This window comes from Rattus norvegicus, chromosome 3 (assembly GCF_036323735.1).
Source record: "Rattus norvegicus strain BN/NHsdMcwi chromosome 3, GRCr8, whole genome shotgun sequence".
NCBI lineage: Eukaryota > Metazoa > Chordata > Mammalia > Rodentia > Muridae > Rattus > Rattus norvegicus.
Window position 1 is genome coordinate 63,487,247 of NC_086021.1, and position 19,818 is coordinate 63,507,064.

The 19,818-nt window shown below is 46.6% G+C and overlaps 2 protein-coding genes across 11 annotated transcripts in view; one reads left to right on the top strand and one right to left on the bottom strand.

Annotated features, from left to right (window-relative positions):
• The window catches only part of Acvr1 (activin A receptor type 1), a 119,603-nt gene extending 99,869 nt beyond the window's left edge, over nt 1-19,734 (bottom strand). For 6 of the 10 annotated variants that reach the window (XM_039105904.2, XM_039105896.2, XM_039105906.2 and 3 more), the window contains exon 1: nt 19,328-19,734. The gene's annotated coding sequence lies outside the window, so the exon portion shown is untranslated. Of the gene's footprint in view, nt 1-3,005; nt 5,904-5,986; nt 6,066-19,327 lie in introns of those variants that run through there. The other 4 variants (XM_063284608.1, XM_063284609.1, XM_039105898.2 and 1 more) reach the window with 2 other exon arrangements.
• Nucleotides 16,394-19,810, top strand: LOC134486319 (uncharacterized). Its single transcript, XM_063285201.1, has 2 exons — nt 16,394-16,402; nt 19,268-19,810. The coding sequence occupies exons 1-2, from the start codon at nt 16,394-16,396 to the stop codon at nt 19,808-19,810; spliced, it is 552 nt and encodes a 183-aa protein (XP_063141271.1).
• The last annotated feature ends 8 nt before the right edge of the window (nt 19,811-19,818 follow it).

Genomic DNA, 19,818 nt, shown 5'->3' on the forward strand with positions numbered 1-19,818 from the left:
CTCGCTAATCCAAACCTCTGTCTCTTGCTCTAACTTACGAATTCTATTTCTTTATTCTCTCATCGCTCCCCTTCTCCAAATCTTAATACTGTAGACTTAATGACTCATCGGAAAAACACAAACAAGAAATAAACACTTGACAGTGGTTCCCTGTGATTAAAAAGGAGAAAATGGACCGCAGTAACAACCTGCCTCCATCCTCAACACCTACTCCCTGGGTGCCCGTGACCTGGTCAGGAAGTGCTTGCTGAACACGATGGGGTTTGCTAATCGGTCAGATCCCAGGGTCAGGGTGGGGGGCATTCACTCATCTCTATGCTTGTCCCTAGCTCACAGTTGGTATGAGGCTCACATATGGGGGCAGCCTCTACACAAAGGAAGATACTCACTCTGGTTTACGATGGCTTGACTTAAGGACTTTTGTTTTACCTTACAATAGCTTGAAACATATGTGCATTGAATAAATCCTCTCTCACCCACTTAGAAAGGGGAATCTGGGAGCCAGTGGTAAAAGCGCTTGAAAGCTGGTAATCTAGGTTCCATCCATGAAATCCGCATGACGGCAGTGGGGGGGGGGAGGACAACTGACTCCACAGAGTTACCTTCTGATCTCCACATGCCTTCCATGGCATGCACACACCCACTCCTACCTAACACATACAAAATAATACTTCTTTTAACATGAGACCATTAAAATGTGGTGCACAATTTTAATCCAGCACTTGAAAGGCAGAGACCAGCTAATTGTTGTGTCCAGCCTGGTTAACAAAGACCTATACAATGAGGCCCTATCTCAAAAAAAAGAAAAAAAAAGTAACATTAAAAAAAAGAAAGAAAGAAAAAAGCCAGACAGGTTGGCACAGGCCTTTAATCCTAGCAGTCAGGAGACAGAGGCAGGCTGGTCTTGGTGAATTTGAGGGCATCCTGGTCTACAAGGTCCAAGACAGCCAAGACTACACAGAAAGAAAGAGACCCTGCCTAGAAAGGAAGAAAAGGAAGGAAGGAAGGGAGGGAGGGAGGGAGGGAGGGAGGGAGGGAGGGAGAGAGGGAGGGAGGGAGGGAGGAGGCATATGAGGAAGAGGATGAATGAAAAAAGGAAAGAAAAGAAAAAATGCAAAAAATAGATTAGTGAGATGGCTCAGTGGATAAGGGCAGAATCTGCAGCCTGATGACCTGAGTTCATCCCTGAAACTAATGCTTGAAAGAGAAACCCAACTCCTAAAGGTTGTTCTCTGACCTCTACAGATGTGCCTTGGCAGGCAAGTGTACACACACACACACACACACACACACACACACACACACACACGACAATACATTTTTTTTTTTGGTCTCAGTATTCTTTTTTTTTAATGTAAATTTTGATTCTTCCCCAGGCTAAAAATAGATGGAAACACGCTTCCACCCTTCTCAGCCCCAAGCTTCAGGCTGATGCTCTAGCACATTGTGTGGCTAAACTAAGACGTTACCAAGTTAAAACGCATTTTGATTTTGCTTATTTTCGACTTATATTGGGTTCATTGGATACAGCTTCCTTATACATCAAAAGCATCTGACTAGAGTGATAAAAGCAAGGTATATTTTAGATGTTTACAAAACACCCAAGATGGACGATAGCACTGGACTGACCTGAAGAATAACTGAATGGTCCAGTTACGACACGGTTCAAGCGACAGGATCCATGATGCCTCTGTCCATCCTGTTGTCATATTCCTGGAACTCTTATCTTTCAAAGGTAACGGGAAACATCTTTGGAGTGGGCAATCCCCCTCTACCCATCCCTCTCACTAATACCCAACTGCTCAGAGCAGCAGTGAATGGGTAAGCGAATAAAAAAACTCAACTGAAAACACTTGTCTCAACCTTGGGGCTTTATAAGCTAACTGGAAACAGAAAACAAAAACCTTCAAACTTCAAACATATTCCCCACTAATTAATATAATGAAAAAATTTATATAATGGAAACAAACTATCCTGGACCCATCCTGAAAATCATTAATCATCAAGTCCTTACTATATTTAAACTCCAAGGCATCCCTTCCCTGAAAAGTGGACTAATCCATTGTCTGCCCTGCTTCCTGTACAAGGTGCCTGAGAGACTCACCAATGCGGTGTTCTGTGTAAACTCAAAGTGCTCTCAGAAGTCAGTGACACGAACAAAGGTTGGACTCTTATCACACCCTATCTTATCACCACCATAAAAAGAATCCTTAAAGAAATTTATAAACACGTAAATTCTGATCTTGCCATTGTTGTGTCCAGGGAATGACAAAAGAGGCTTCAGGGGTACAAAGGGAAGAATTGTGAGCTGGCTAGATAGGCAACCTCATGGAGCCCCAAGGGGCTCCCACATCCCCTGTGAGTATCTGACCACCCCTTGTGTATTTACTTATGGAATAGCCTCTGTGAATAACCTGGGGTCTACTCAACAGGCCAGACTTATCTCTTGAAATTAAGTATCACCTTGGGTCCTTTCTTTAGTTTAAAAAAAAAAAAACTTCTAGAAAAGTCCTTACGTCTAGCTAGCTATTACCTCCTCCTTCTCCTCTTCCTCCTTCTCCTTTTTTTCCTTCTCCTCCTCCTCAGCCCAGTACAACTTGGCTTCATACTGAGTCTATAGAAAGATCACAAAGACCTCCGAAATGACCAACATATACTAGCTCCTTGAGCTCTTGGGCATGAGTTTATCAGCCCCCCTCCCCCCAGCATACCAGCCACCTCCCAGCTGTCTCCACACCGATTTCCCCAAACACTCGTGCCAGGCCCTGGGGCAGATCTACTCTCTGACCTCTCTTCCTGAAAAATGTGATCCCCACTCACATATCCCTGTAGCTTGCACTAGGGTATGTGATTATCCGTCCCTATCCAAGTGCTGATCCTCCTAGTTCATCATCTCGGACATGTGCATCACGGCCCAAGTGCCCTGAGGGCCATCAATCCAAGTCAACTTCCAGAATCTACTAACAGCTAATTACTCCAGATCCCACCCCGTCCCAGATCCTTACCTTACCAGTCTGCATCTCAACAGCTCAGCATTCCAAACTGTCCTTAAAAACAGCTCCTGGGCCACTCCCTGTGCTAAGCAGACTCCTGTGCTCCTCACTGTCTGTCCAGCCTACCATCCCTCCTTGAGTGTTCCCGCAGAGCAGAGCAGAGCAGAGCAGAGCAGAGCAGAGCAGAGCAGAGCAGAGCAGAGCAGAGCAGAGCAGGGCAGAGAGGACGATGATCCCCCCAGCATGCTGCTGAGTGGCATTTCAGCTCTTTTCGTTTTAATGGATAATGTTCCTTTTCTATTGCATATTAAAATAAATCCATAAGTGGCACATCAGGACTGCATTTCCACACGTTTAATTGCTTTGAACAACTTTCATACGTGACAGAATGACTCGGGGACCCTCAAAACATTCCATAGTATCCCAGACTAATTTAGACACAAGCTCAGCCACTGGGATGGGGTACAGAGATGCAGACGAGGCTAGGAACCGCTCCATCAGAATGGGGCTCAGGCTGGTATTTAAGGGAAAAGGAAAATTCCTATGTATGGTAAACAAACAGAGCACCAGGCTTGGCTCGGGACCTTAATTCTTAAAGTCCTATATCCCAGGACATCCTAGATTCTCAGGCAAGCCCAGACAGCTGGCCTCCCAACACAGATAAGGCAGTGTTGAGCCTGAGAAGTTTGGTTGGCTTTCCCAGACAGTACTCAGCAGAAGGCAGTCCGCTAAGCCTGCAGTGTTAACAGCTGCACTGGGTTCCTCTGCGGAATAAATTTGGAAGACCCCCAGGGATGTCCCAGTAGAAGTGATTAAGTTAATGATTTTCCTCATCACAGATACTTCGGAACTCCAGCGTACCTTCTACGCTGTCTGAGACAATGCGTTTCTCACACTTATTTGAGGACCTTTTAGTGGAACTCCCTGGGTATCATTTAAGTCCCTGATTTTAATCTTTTTTTAAATGTACAACTAGTATGTGTGTGTGTGTGTGTGTGTGTACAAGTGTGTGTGTGTACAAGTGTGTGTGTGTGTGTACAAGTGTGTGTGTGTGTGTACAAGTGTGTGTGTGTGTGTGTACAAGTGTGTGTGTGTGTGAAAGAGGGGGGACGAGGGAGGGAAGGGGAGAAAGGGAAGGAGGGAGGGAGAGAGAGACAGAGAGAGAGACAGAGAGACAGAGAGACAGAGAGAGATACCCACAGTATATATGTGGGGGTCAGGGGACAACTATGTTGTCAGTTCCCTTTCCCAACAAGTGGTCCAGGGACAGAATTCAGGTCCCTGAGATTTCTTTTTACTCACTGAGCCAGCTTGCTGCCTGTTTTAGGTTACAAGAAACATTTGTGGGAGCTGGGGTAAGGGCTCATTCAGTAAAATATGTGCTATGCAAGCACAAGGCCTGTGTTCAGATCCCAAGAACCAGGTGTGGTCACACCCACCTCTAAACCCAGCCTTGGGGCTCCAGGAACTAGAAGATCCCTGAAGCTCACTGGCCAACCAGAGCAGCCAAATTAAGGCACTGGAGGGCCAATGAGAGACTCTATCTCAAAAAATAATCATGGAGAACAATGGAAAAAAGATACACTACACCGATCTTTGGCTTACACATACCTGCACACACACACACACACACACACACACACACACACACACACAGAGTCTCACACACACACAGAGTCTCACACACACACACACACACATGCACACACACACACAGTCACACATGCACACACACACACACACACACACACACACACCTCTAGAAAATGTGAGTCTGGTATTATTTCTGTATCATCAAGCCTGTACTTAAAAAATAACAATAATAACAATCAATACTCCTTAGCAGGTGGTTTGTCCGTTCTGCTGAGAGCAATGAGGAGCTGGGTCCAGTTCAGCAGGATTCCCAGTAGACAGACCCAGGCCTCTGTGTTTCTAATGGTTCCACTGCCACCATCTCTGATCCAGCCAGTTCTCACTGAGAAACAGGGTTCTATTTAGGTTTACTTTTAAGGCTGATGGGGAGCTGTCTACCCCACCATCACCCCTTGCCCCCAAAGCCTCTGCCTGAATGGCCCTTGGCTACCTGAGAACTTGCTGTTGAACCTTCACAAGCAGCCCACAAACATCCCTGCCCTGGAAGGTAACCCTTAAAGCTCTCTTAAGCACTAAGAAGTCTGCACCCCTCAGTATGGCATCTCACTTACAGCTGCATGCAAGGACTTCTCTGTAGCCTGAGCTTCCCAATACCCTTCTTGTCGCCATGCTCAGCGGCTAGCTTCATGGAAGAAGATACTATGAGGAAAAGAGCATCCCCCAGGCAAGCAGGTCTGGGACTGGTGGGGGCAGGGGGCAGTGGCAGGGCATCTACTTACAATGGACAAGACCCTGGGCTCTACCTCTGGTACAAAGGATAGAACTAGAGGGCAGAAAGACTGAGGAGGAAAGATGAGGGGACAGAGTGGGTGAAGAAAAGAAAGAGGAAGAGAGAAGAATAGAGGGCAGTATGCTATGGTGGTTCATGCCAATAATCTGAGCATTGGAGGCTGAAACAGGAGGAGGATGAGTTCAAAGCCAACCTGGGAGGATTGGGAGTTCAAGGACCTAGACTACAAAGAGTTGTAGGCCAGCCTAGGCTACGGGAGATACTCTCTCAAACAACAATAACAAACAAACAAAAACAGGAAAGGGGGACAACCATCCAACAGGACAAGTCTGCTGATGAAGAGACACGCGATTAGCAGGAGGAGAGTCTCCGTCACCTTCAAAGAGTCAAATCGAAACAGAACAGCATCACCCCTTTGTTTTTTCTCCCACTATATAAAACATAAGATAAAACTCTGGGGCTTCTCGAAAAGTCAGCCTAGATAATCATCGGATTAACATTTAACAGACTGAAAATCAACAGTCCGCAGTGGGACACGAAGCACATTCCCCTCCAAGTCTTGCATCCTCTTCACTGAGAATCCCTCCCACAACGTGAAGTTTCAACAAACCTCTGTGGAGAGTTCTGGAGCAGGCTCCACGCAGTCACGGCTGTCAGAATCACGGGTGGCATATCCCACTTAATGCAGCCTTTGAAAAGTGTCAATAATTATAATTAGACACTTGCACCAGATCTACTAAACTTGCAACCTGCGAAATGAAAACCAGCCTCTCAAAAGTGTGACACCTGGGTCATAATTTAACCCTAAAGTCGGTATAAAAGCTGTCACCCTACAGAGGTGGCAAGAGCAAAGGCTACAGTACTGTGGCACATCATTACTGGGAAGGTGGCCACCCCTAATTCTACCTTATGGGGGTAAAATAGTTCTGGTGTTTACTCCACTCGCTGTGTTTAAAGACAATCCTCATGTCCACAAGCACTGAGAAGGTGTGCTTCTGTGCAGTGTATTCCCAGGTAACTCTCTTCCCCCTTATAGCACAACTTCATGACCGAAAATCTAAAAACTACTAAGGAAAACTCAAACTATGATCTAGAGCTGTCCATGATGGCAAACACCTATAATCCCAGCACAGGATACAGAGGCAGGAGGATCACTGCATATGGGGACCCTGGTTCCCAAAAATAATGTATGCTATATCCATGAAGATTCTCCTGAAGTCACAGCTTTGGTGACCACATACAATTCCACTTTATGAATATGAATGAAGCTCAATCTCTCAACAAGAGACTAAGTTGCTCTTTACTTTTGTTTTTGTTTTGTTTTAACTACTCCATAGCTAAATTTGCATAGGGGAAGAGGTTTAGTAAATGCAAAATAAAAGTCAATCGAGGACTCAAAAACGCTCTAGAAAAAAATTTGTATTTGCGATTCAGAGATTCCAAGTGGATCAAATGAAAAAGTCAAATTCAGTCTTTGGCTGAGGAGGATAAATTCTAAAGGAAAAATGCCGTACGGAGAACAAACATGAATTTTATACTATGCCGTGTTTAACTTTTAGATATATCTAGTTTGGGAAATGCAAAGAAGTACAGTGGTGTTATTAAAACCAGTGATGAATTCCTAGAGATGTACTTCAGCTGTAGAGTTCCTCCTGGCTCATACAGGCCGTGGGCTCTCTCCCCAGCGCAACCAAGGAGAAGAACTCTGACTAAGTACTCCAGAAGTAACCTAATTTTATCTTGTTCGTCTTACAAAGTGAGCAAGAGCAGTCCCCTCTCGTCTGCTCCATAACCACGAATAAAAGTTGCTGTCTGTCACCAGCCCAATTGCTTTTTTTTAAAGCTATTAAAAATAAAAAATTTTCCCTAAGTATAAAAATCCATTGTCTCTATTTGTGATCAATAATAAAGAGCTGACTATCTGAGTTTCTCAGTCACTAAATGCTTACTTACTCACAATATTTAAGAAAGAAAGAAAGAAAGAAAGAGAAAGAAAGAAAGAAAGAAAGAAAGAAAGAAAGAAAGAAAGAAAAGAAAATCAGCCAGCAGCCACATAAGCTCTGCTTTTAACATAAAGCCTAGGCAGACTCGGCACTTTAGACCAATCAAAGTAAAGCTGTGGTTTGCAAGGCCTCCAAAGCCCACAGTTATACAGACTCAATCGTACATGGGGGAAAAAAAATCACCAGACTCCACTTACTGGAAAGACCAGAGAGAGAGAGAGAGAGAGAGAGAGAGAGAGAGAGAGAGAGAGAGAGAGAGACTAGAGAATTATTTAACATTAGGAAGAACCAAGCCTCTGCCCTGCTTGACAGACAGGGAAACACTGAAAAGAAAATTACTTTCTGTGACCATATAAACTGGTTTTCAGCAAAAGCAGACAGGGCTGGGTCTCTGGATCCTTCCTTCTCGACGTGCATTGTGCTTCCCAGACAGGAATGAAAAGGCCGATCCAGGCTGCAGCCTATATGAAATTTACAAAGCAAATAGCAATCTTCGGTATTTATTCCCAGATGTGCGGGATGAGAATCAGTAAGTCAGGTCAGCCAGATGCAGATGTTCAGTGTACAGTGGTGGTTCCCGCCCTCAAGAGAGCCCATGGATGCTCTCCATGAAGAAGAGTATTGAAGCCTACGTAAACTTCCTTGTCCCTACTATGTGCATGCATGCCTATGGTGAAAAATGTAATAGACAAACTAGACAGAAGAAAAGATTAGCAGTAATAATAAAAGAGAATAACGATGACAATATAGTGATAATAAAAGTGATTTTACATTTCGAAACTATTTCTGGAACTTCCATGAAATGTTTTCAGACCACAGTTGGGCACCGTCGACTGAAAGCATGGGACAGAACTGTGGATAATGGGGGACTACTGCACACACAAACACAGCCAATGCCACCATGCACCTATAAACAGTCACTGCAGTTCTGCATGCTCTATTCAGTCACTGCAGTGGTGCACAACAATGCAGCATGTTGTCTAAAGCAAAATCTGAAATAATGATCACATAAATTATAGTACACAATGAAAGGCCTTCTAAGGCAGGAGGCTGGGCAGGAGTTGGGAGTGCAGAGACACGCTCACCTAGCACACTCAGGATGTGTAAAGGCCCGGGTTCAACCCTCAGTACTGAAAGCCAAAAGCTATGGAAATAAATAAGAGGCTACTCTGTCCACACTGACAGAGGGAATTTTCCAAGACGTGTTAAGCTTAAAAACAAAAAGGTGCAGCACTGAAACCTGTATAAGAAACAAACGCACCTAGAAACAAACACATATTCGCCCTCAGAACTGTGGTGTACGCCTGAAGTTCCCACTACCTGGGAGGCTGAGGCAGAATGACTACTGAAGCCGAAAGAAAGAACTCCAGTCCAGCCTGGGAGCCATGGCAAGACTCCATCTCCAACAAACAAGCCACCATATGACTGTAAATGTAATTAAATGTTATCGCTGAGAGAACAAACAAGTTGGATTTCTCCCTCTTTTTTTCTTTTTCTGTATTTACTTTTTACATATTCACTTTACATCCCATCCACTGCCCCACTCTGGGTCACTCCCTCCCACCATCCTTCCCCACCATCCCCTCCAAGTGGGTGAGAGCTCTACTGGGTATCCCCCCCCCACACCCCCTTCTCCCCATCCTCCCTCCCCCAAACTTCAAGCCTGTGAAGCTAGGTGCTTCCTCTCCTACTGGGGCCAGACAAGGCAGTCCAGCAAGAAGAACATATCGCATATACACGCAACAGCTTTTGAGCTAGGCCCCTCGAACTTGGACATTTTTTTCTCTTTTTTTGATGCTGGGGAGTGAAACTGGGGTCCTCTCTGTGCTGGGTGAACACTCCCACATTGAGGTGCAGTCGCCTGCAGTAATTCCTCTGACTGTTGATGTTTTTCCTTTACTAAGGGGGAAACTGAAGGTGGAAATGTAAAAGCTGCTTTCTACTGTGTGCTCTCTTCCTTTGTATGTTGAATCATGTACCTGTATTCCTTTCACAACATAAACTACCAAAAATGTAAGTATCAAGCAAACCCAAGTTAACACCTGTGTAGACACGATTATCAAGGCGCTCACAGGAAATAAAGATACATTTTATTATAATATGTATTACATATTTACAGATACACATATATACTTATACATATTGTATATCGTTATATTGAATGTATTTATAATATGTATTTTATATATATAGTAAATTAAAAATAAAAAGGTTAACTTTAATTATTTTAAAGTCGGAGCCGTATGGTCAAGTGTCACGAAAACAAAATAGACCCATTCCTGGAAGGTTTCCGCATCTGAGCAAGCCGCCCCAACTCGCCTGACGAGCGAAGATCCAAAGGCAAGCAGGTGGGAGAAGACTGGGATGCTGAGGCGGACCCAGATAACGAAGAAACTGTAAGCTGGATGGAATCTGACGCAAGCGGAGTGGAGGTGGAGATAAGGATTACTCTGAATTTGTCAAAGGGCATTCCCTTCTTAGCCAGGTAGAAGCCGGAATAAAACCTCAGCTGAGAGACATTATCCTTTGGGTACTTCTCTCCATCCTGGGGCTCAATAGCCTTCTCTCCTCTGACCTGGGATAAGTAAATGTTTAAGAATCAAAGCGTGAAAGTCACAGTACCAGACTCGCTCAAGGAGGGCACGAGTGTAAGTGACAGGTGCCATTCATCAGAGTCTGCACCTGCCTCTGAGTCTGTGATGAGATGCTTATCAGTTCCCAGGTAGAAACGTGGGGAACTGTCGAGTTTACTCCTTCATTAGAATAAACATTTAATTCACCTGGGAGGCATGACACTTGACCCCCAAAAAGTCAATAAGAGACTCTGGACTCTTTGCCTCGGGTTCATTATGTCATGGACACCTCAGATCCCTTCTCCTATTCCCGAAAGGGACCACCTCCACATTCATCCTCTCACCAAGCAGGAATCCCACCAGAATAAAAGCCAAAGCACTGAACCAGGACTCTTGTGCTATCCCCGCCCCCAACCTCTCGAAGGACTGAAGGAAAACCTCTACCACATCCTTGCTCCTCAGCCAGCTCCTCATCCCATCCCAGCATGCTCCTCTTGCCAAGTTTACATCGTCTTTTAAGATCAACACCACTACCCCAGCCACCAAGGTTCCACAGGGCAGATACAGTTACTCATACCCCATCCTCCTCATCGGAAAGAATTTAGTCAATAAACTCTGTCTCCAGCCCCAAATCAAAACCCTAGTATGAATTGTTTCCTCCTGGCTTCTGGAAAACAAACCCACACTACTAAACAAATAACCCAGGGGCCTAAGGAGTGCAGGTCTCAAGCTTGCTAAGGACCAGAGCAATAGTGTGTAGGAGGTCAAGGAAGGCTAGGGAGATCCTAAAAGCCAGCCCAAGAGTAAGGTATAATGAGTAACTATCAGCGGATGTTGGTGTCTGGGAGAGACAGAGGTGAACTCAACACCCGTCTTCCCTCAGACAATCACAAGTGATCCACACAGCTTCTTCCAGGAAGAGGGCCATGCATGGTGTTGTCAGTATTGCCAGTATCTGTTCTAATGGGAAAGGGCCTCATTTTCAATAATGGCAAACTTTTACGAAATGTTTTAAATACATCATCAAGCCAGAGCAAAACTCTGAGGCACACTAGCCTGGGAACCCGTCTTCACTTCTACCTTTACAGAAGAACATGGTGATTTTGATGGCCTGGGTTCAAGCCCAGATGTGTAACCTCAAGCCTGCCAAGCTATCCCATGCGTTTCAGTCTCTCCTACACAGTGGGGCTGACAGGAGAAGGTACTTCAAGTGGATATGAATATTAAATGAGGGGACACAGGTATGGCTTGCTCAAGGCAAGATTCCCTTCTAGCTTCTTGAGACAGGGTCTCACGTATCCTAGGGCCACCATCAAACTCCCTGTGTAATTGAGGATTACTGCTCTGAACTGCTGGTCCCCCTCCCTCTATCTCTCAAGTGCTGGAATTACAAGTGTGGACCAGCACACCTGGCTTAAGCAATGCTAAAAATAAAGCTTTACACGTTAGACAACAACTATCGATGCTACCATATCCACAGCCCATCAATGGCCTGCTTTCTAGGCATTATCTTAGCCTTCAACAGGTGTCCCAGGAAGCCATGACAAGGTACCACACCAGCCCATCTTACTTCTTTTTCTGATTTTTTTTCCCCCTCATATACTCCATACCGCCAAGATACATTACCGGGACTGCACCTTCCTTGTTTTCCCAGGTCTTGGATGTTCTCCTGAGATACGGCATCTCAAGATGTAAAATCTGATCGAATGATTGAAACTGTGTCCAGTTGACACTGTATACATCCTGGTTCCTACAGAAGACCTACGACCTATTTACTAGCCCCATTTGCTATGCTTCCCCCTTTCACAAAGACGCACCTAAAAGCACCTGCCGTACGATAACATCAAAATGGCACCGCTCTCCTAGGCTAGCCAAACAGCCACCTCCTCAAAGGTGTTGGGTTGATCTTATCTCTCTAGACCTTATGACCAAGATCCTTAACGCTCTGTCTGCTTCTTCTTCTTGTGGAGGTGTCATCCCCTTCGAGGATAACTTCACGTCTGGTTTTACTGACTTCTGACTTTCACGTTCAGCCCAAGTACAGGAAGACCTGATGAACGATCAATAAAGCAAGAGGCAAAAAAGCAAGAACGGGGAGCATTTCACTCCTAGGGACAGTGACGGCAGGTGAACGGCTTACACCAGCACCAATCCCCCACCAGGCTCTCACTATTTACTTTCAAATAACACATGGTGTCATCGTCCAAACTTCGTCCCCACCTTTCCAGTGTAGGCAGGTAGGTACTCTTGCTTGCCTCTTCAACTGATGGCAACCGTCTTGCTCGAATATGATCTCCGTAAACAGGGAGCCCAGGTCTCCTGCACAGTTTAAATTAATCAGCCTCACCTTCGATGCCTATGGGGGCTCAACAAGGTCCCCGTTAGCCCTTTTAATCTGATTTGAGGAAAAGCAAAGGCTTTGGGTGGGGGAGAAGGAGAAAGGTTGAGGCTTTCTGTAGAATGACTAAAACCCATGCCCTCCACCCCCCCCCAAAACCTGAGAAAACACTCATTCAGATTAGCAACTATTCAATAAACAAATTGTGGCTAATTTTCACAATACCTGGAATAGAACACTTCCCCCCCCCCAACTGCTGATTAGGACCCTTTAGCAAGTTTTGAAATCAATTTAGTAGAGATCAGAATTTTTTAATAAAAATTGAATAGAAATTAGAAAGCATTACAATATAGTCTATCGAAACCTGTAATTCCACTTCCCTTCTAATATGCATATGTGTTTGTGTGTGTGTGTGTGTGTGTGTGTGTGTGTGTGTGTGTGTGTGTGTGTGTTACCAGACCATAATGGAAAATGTCTCTGGGAGACAAGAATCTTTTTGAAAACACTGACACTGAACATTTATGTTTACCTGATGTCCTATCTCCAGAACGAGCCTCTCCGTTTCTCTCTGGATCACACATCTCTCCAGCAACCCCCTTGCCCACAACGGCTCAGAATCCTCGCCTTCAAAAACCACAAGAAGACCATCATTGAGTCCACTTGTCCCTCGCCAATTTTCTCTTAGGAAGAGAAGGTAAGAGTCACTCTGGAGAGCCACCTGTCGTTTCTCCCTGCTTGCTATTCCTAGGTATAGCCATCTCGTCCAAGTCCCTAAAATCCAGGAAAGAGACACACATCCAAGGGCTCCAGCAATGTTAGTGGTGCCCACTTACAAGCATCATTAACCTAGGACATTAGTCGACTCGATTACAGCTTCACCAAGAAGAGCCGCGGTGAACACCATGCAGAACCCGCCTGCAACATCATCTCAGCTATCCCTCCATCCCCAAAAGCTTCCCCTCACCTTCTTTTCACCCACGGAATGCACACTCCAAATAGCATCCCAGCCTGCCCAGCATCGAGCCCCTCACAGTCCTTTATTCTGTTGGTGTTTTCAGCAGTTCCATCAGTTAAGTCTGCCTTCCAAAGCAGAGGCAGAGCCAAGAGCAATCTTGCCTGTCAATGGCAGCCATGCGCACTGAATGGTCGAGATTGGCTTTCACAGGTCACCAAACTGCTCAGTGGTTATGTCCACTCCAATCCAGCCCTTAAAACCCGGTAAAGGGGGGAGTTTGCTTTGACTTTTATCCATTTTTTCAAAGCGATGGAACACACTCTTTCACCTCTGCCACAAGCCCTGGCCACCACTCTGTTCTCAACCTCAATTCCTTAAGAAGGCACTCTTGAAGCAAGAGAAAATCAGAGTAATCGGCTCCATTGACCAAGTGTCTGAGTCTCACGGTAACACAGGATCCCTTGCTGTGACGGAAACAAAAAAGAAAAAAAAAATGGATTGAAATATTCTTCCCCAGAATAGACATGTCTCCTTGACCTTCTCCCAAAGAGAAAGGAAATGTATGCAGGAAAGAATGCAATAAATATTTGCTGCATTTACTAAATACAAGCTACAGTACAATCAATGGGCAAGCACATTGTCAGGAGTGAGGCTCTGGCTTCAGTTATCAGCACAGAGAAAAAAATGGAAGACAGGTGTACTAGAGAGTTTCCTCACCTGAAGTATCTTCCACCAGTTTGCCATCCATTCCTAGAGACCGGGTATAAAGTTTGTCATCTTTCTTGTGCTGTTCCCTCTTCTTAAATGACAGGATAGCTTTACCCCCATAACACGCAGTCATCCACTCGTTCTCTCAGGATTAAAAATATTCACTAGTGTTGGAGAGACGGCTCAGCAGGTAACAGTGCTCTTCCACAGGACCCAAGTTTGGTTCCCAGCATCCACATCACCAGCCCGCAACCTCCTGTGACCTCAGCTCTGGAGGATCTGACGCCCTCTGCTGGCCTTCCGAGGCACCTTCACTCTTGTGCACATAATCACAGGCAGACACAAACGCACAAATTCATAAATAAAGTTAAGATGAATGTTCTTTAAAATTTATCAAAAAAAATGTACTGGTTGTACGGTTCGGCATTGGGTTAGATCTACAAGATACTCAAAAGGTGAGTAAGTAAGACGTGGATAGTCCTTGCCCTCAAGGCGGCCGTGAGACAACTGACAAGTTGAAGTCAGTGAAGGGGGATGAATCACATGGAAGGAACACAATTAGGAAAAATGAATGACGCTTGGTCCTTTATGGTAAAGAGATGAATCCAGGCCCAAGAGGAGAAATGTAGATGACACAATGCTACAAGATCATAATGCCGAGAAAAGCAAGATGCTTTCTCCCTTGTGACAAGATTATTCTGACCCCTGAGGAGTCTGCCCTTCCCAGAAGAAAAGTCAGGAGAGGGCTAGAGCAGTCAAAGTCAGGCCTTAGGGTGGGTCAAGTTCTAGCCTCTGAGATCCATCAGGACACCTTCGCTATGACCACTTACCCTATCCCCCACTTCCCAAACAACCTTCAGCTACCACATGTATCTCCAGAGAACTTAGAAAGACTGCAATCTCAAATACCTTTCCCTGTCTCTGAAATAAAGGCCAAACAGCCAGAGTAAACAGTGAAGCAACCCTAATGGGCAAAGCAGAATGCTGGTCAGAGACCGAGAAACCCCAAAGTCAAACAATGAAGCAGTGGAAACTTTGGCAAACAGATCTCTCAGGATCTGGGAAGATACTCACAAACAAGTTTAGATTCCCAAGCCTAGTGGTTCTGAATATCAGGCGGGTGGACGTGCTCTTTCTTTTTAATCAAGAAAGCTGAATTTTCTTCTCCCTGCCCCCATATTCTAGTAGCAGTTATGCTGGGACGTGAGCCACTCAGCTACATCCTCAGACTCCCCCATCGTATGGGTCTCTTATTAGTTAATTTGAGGTAGCAAAACCACCTTCCACCTCAACTAAAAGCCAGGATGCACCAGCCATACCAACTTCGTACGTAACCCTCTTTCCAGCAGGGTCTTCATTAGACTGTCCTTTGCAACAGAAAAATCCTGGCTTTTCTATCACTCATAGTTGATCTCTCTCTCTCTCTCTCTCTCTCTCTCTCTCTCTCTCTCTCTCTCTCTCTCTCTCTCTTAAAGAGGTCAATATCCCCTTTGGATCTTCTGAACTAGAACTGGCCACAGCAGGGTGGGGCTGGGGAAAGACCAAGTTTTCGTTCCAAAAGATCAAAGAAGGCATTTTGTAGCAGGAAACCAAATTCCAAACCCTCATTTCCAGGAATAAAGCCACAGTGCCCAAAACTTGCTTGGGAAAATAACCCAGGACAGTGGGTTCCAATTAAAACCTCAGCCTCCAGCTTTCATATCGTTAACACTTTACCCAGGCACTGCCCTAACAACAGCATCCCCAGTCCTGAACCATCCCTTTACCACTGGGTTAAAGACACAGACGCACTGAAAACCCTGTATGACCGCATTCTGGGCCCCATCCCAGGGACCAGATAGACAAAACAAAAAGACACTCAAGAGTCAGCCGTAGCCCAGCCCGTGCCTCTCAGGAGAAATCCCGGAAAAGCCCAAGCTGTCCCTACACCCTGATATTGGAAACGAGGACGTAAGGAAGAGAAAACAGAGAAGACGCACTATCTCAACCTTACGCTGTGTAACCACCAGCTCTAAAGTGATGATCACCTGCAGTTTTGTCAATCAGCCAATAGTAAAGGTGTCTCCTTCATGCAAGGCAGAAGGCTATGGGCTACAGTCAGCAAAGTGCAATGAAATATCCCCCCAAGTAGTCATTATGCTAATTATCATGTCTAATTTCCTTCACCATTTCACTGAAAAAAAAAAAACTGTGTCATGTATGTAGCTAAACTAAAATCAGCACCCATGAACTTGACACCTAATCAAAACAACGATGTCACCAATAGTGTGACCTGCTTTGTCCTTACCCCAGATCCCTGCAGCACACACATTCCAGGTCATCACTATCCTCCACTTGAGGGTTCAAAATAAGTAAGTAGGAGTCTGTCTTTACAATTCCCCTGTTTCCTAACCGTTGAGCTGGCTTCTCAATACAGCAGCAACACATTGCTTCTTAAAAGATGGTGTTGGTAAGTTATTGCTAGTCTTTTAATTTAAAAAAAAAACTATTTGCTGCTTTTTAAAAAAGAAAAATATTAAAGGGGGCCGGAGAAACGGCTGAGCACGTAAGAGCACTGGCTGCTCTTCCAAAGAACCCGGGGTTCGATTCCCAGCATCTACACAGCAGCTAGCAAGGGTCTGTAACTCCAGTTCCAGGGGACCCGACACCCTCTTCTGGGCTTCACAGGCACTGCATGTGGTACACAGTCACACATTCAGGCAAAAACACCCATAAACATAAAATAAAAATAAGTAAATCTAAAACAAAAGAGACACAGTATTAGATAATTAAAGATCAGTGAGTCTTAGCTGCAGCCAAAAACCTCGGCAGTCATTGTCAACAACGGCCCGGGACATGTGTTCTGAGCTGCACCGAATCCTAAGTCAGATCCTAACTCCACAACCTAAATCTGCCTCAGTTTCCCACTGGAGAAGGAGTGCTAAGGTGTGCAAAATGCTTGCACAGAGCTGGGCACACTGCTTGCCTCATACTCGGTGCCTCTAACCACCCTGCCCTTAACTCTACCTGAACAAGTCAAAGGCTTTGGCCCCCACTAGGGCCTTATTTCTCCATAATGGTCCCAATAAGCCAGACACGAGATTTGATCAGACGAAATGAATCACAATAGAAAGATCCAAATGGCCAAGCAAGCCACAGAGGGGCGGTCAGGTCCTAGCATTGACTCCTTCATTACCTTGTGACCTTGGAGAGCAAGATCATCTTTCAAATCCATTTCTGTCCAGTGTCTCTGCAGACTACTCCATCCGACCTTAAGAAACACCCTGCTGCCTAGTGTAATCAACACAGTCCAACCTTGAGAAGACACGAAGCTCGGGTAAGATGCCGCCTATTTCAATCTCAGTGACTGTCACCCATTCCATGAATGCAGGAAGAAAACTTGGTAAATTATCAGTCTGGAGGGGAGGGCACTCATTACAATGCTATTAATCAAATTAAGTTCCTCCTCACTCCCGAAACGCATTACACTCCTGAATATGGCATTTTAACTCTGCATCCTTAATATTCTCTGTAATTACTTAGCAATTACAAGAAATTTATTCAGATTCAAGTGATCGCTCCAGTCCAACGTGCAAAAGTTGTAAGACTATTATCTCAATCAAGTTTGATCTAAAACCACTCTCTGCTTGAAGCAGACTTCAGCCACACAGTTGAAGAGGGACCAAGAATCCAGCGCATGCCCATGCTGGCCGTTGCTCTCTGCGGTCTAGCTAAGGTCTATCTCAGCCTCGCTCATCACCTTTGAGGAGTCCCATGTACAGTGGCAGCAGGGATGCTGCGTCCCATTACAAAGTGACAGCAACCCAAGGCAAGAGGCACAGCTTGGGAACATTTCCGTCCATCAACCCCAGGACAGAAAACAAAAGTAACCAAATCACGACAGGAGGGATTTGATCTTAGGATGGTAATCCAGATCCCATGCAGACTTAAAATAACCTTGTGACCGCACGGTCCCCAGGAGAGACATGGGTGAGGCCTGGGTTTCATACTTAAGCAGTGTGCCAACTGTAGAACTGCATGGTAAGGCAGTGTCTGAGGTCAGCACAAGTCTAGTGTCTGCCGCCTGCCCAAGCCTGGGCCCTTGGCCAGCAACCCACCTCCGAGACTAGTGCCAGGACATACTATAGTGTTTCCATTTAAGGCCTGCCACTTGGATGAGCCCATCTCTGAAGTTTCTTAACACCACCTTTCCAGGAAGAATTTTTTGGGGAAAAGGGAGGTGGTGTCTATTTTTTGCCACCGCCTTCCCTTGGGCTGTCAGAGCGGTCTGCCTCTCAGGAACAGGAGTCTTTAAAACCACTGGGTTATGTTTCTATTTGAGGGATTTTTTTCCCAGAAATTATATATCTATGCAAACATAAAAACATATATATGCAATCACATTAAACATGTATGGGACCAGAGATGTTTCCCATCATCTCACACCAATCACACAAACCGCAAAGAAGAAAAGCCAATAAAGGGAGCAGATCCAATGCATTACCGTCCGCCTCTCTCCAAACACCAAATTAATGACAACTTTTTAACCAACACTTTTCTTCTGCAACAAAATGGGTGTTTTCTTTCCCAAGTAGCTTCCTCCATAGCTCTTCTGCCGGGCAAGGGGCGTTCAGAGCTCCAGGGGAAGAGGGAGGTCGGGAAGGGTGGGAGATATATCTGGCACAAACTGGACAGAGCCAAGCCAGTCTCTGAACCAGACAGAAGTCCATGCACGCAGTGGCCCCACAGGCCCACAATTCTCCCCCAGAGCGCCTAAGGTTCTAGCCTCGCTGTTTTGGTTAGTGTTGAAGGAAGGGTTTTAAACTTGGCAAAGTACTGTGCAACATCTGTAACCACATCTGCCTTCTGGGGATCGGAAGATGAATCCCACATTCCTGGCTTTGAAGCTTTTTGAAACTGCAGCTAGGAAGGACAGAGGGAGGGAGGGAGTTGAACAGAGTTTATTGGCTGTCTCTCCAGCAGAAAATTCCTCTTGGAAGGGATGGATATTTTGTGGGTGGGGGTGACTGGCCAATCTCTTTAGTCTGCCAAGCTCAGCTTGGAAGGTGAGCCCGGGGCCGTGAGGCCAGATCGATTTATAAGTCCGAGGCGCACACCCTGCAGGAGTTCACCCTACGCACACCCGAACCCCCTACTCCAAGCCTCTGCCCTCCCCGGATCCCACCGGCAGCAGAGGCCCTAAGCAAGACGGTTTCGCTCCGCCGTGGCTTCCCCCAACGTCGAGAGGGCATGCAGCTTGCCGGAGAAAGAATGAAAGCGAGGGGGAGGCACCGAGACGCCCACCCTCCACCTCCGATCCCGGCCTCGCCTCCAGCTAGGCTCCCTCCTCCCTCGGTCCTCGGCTCAGCCGGAGCGGTCGGCGACCTGCCCTCACCTCTGGTCCAGCGGCGGCCGGGTGCTGAACCCGGGGAGGCGGAGAGCGCGAGGCGGCCGGGAGCTGCAGGGCGGCGCGGGAGGCGCGGGGCGGGGCGGGGCGCTGCAGCCGGCGTGGAGCCCGGAACTCCGCGGGCCGCGGGCCGGTGGCCCGGGCGGCGGCGGCGGAGCGCAGAGCGGCGCGGCGCGGGGCGGGAGGCTGGCGGCCACGGGGCCGGGGCGCAGGCTGGCAGCAGGCACCGGGCTGGAGCCGGGGAGACGGCTGACGCGGGGCGGGAGGCGGAGGGCGGGGAGGAGGGCGGAGGAAACTTGCGGCGGCGCGGGGCTCGGCTGGGGGCGGCGGGGAGCCGGCGGCAGCAAAGTTCCCCCAGCGCTTGGGGGCGGCGGCGGCGGCGGCGACCGGGAGCTGGAGCGGGAGGAGCGGGAGGAGGAGGAGGAGGAAGTGGCTGCGGAACGCTCGGCCAATGAGTGTCTGGAGCTGTGATTAACCAG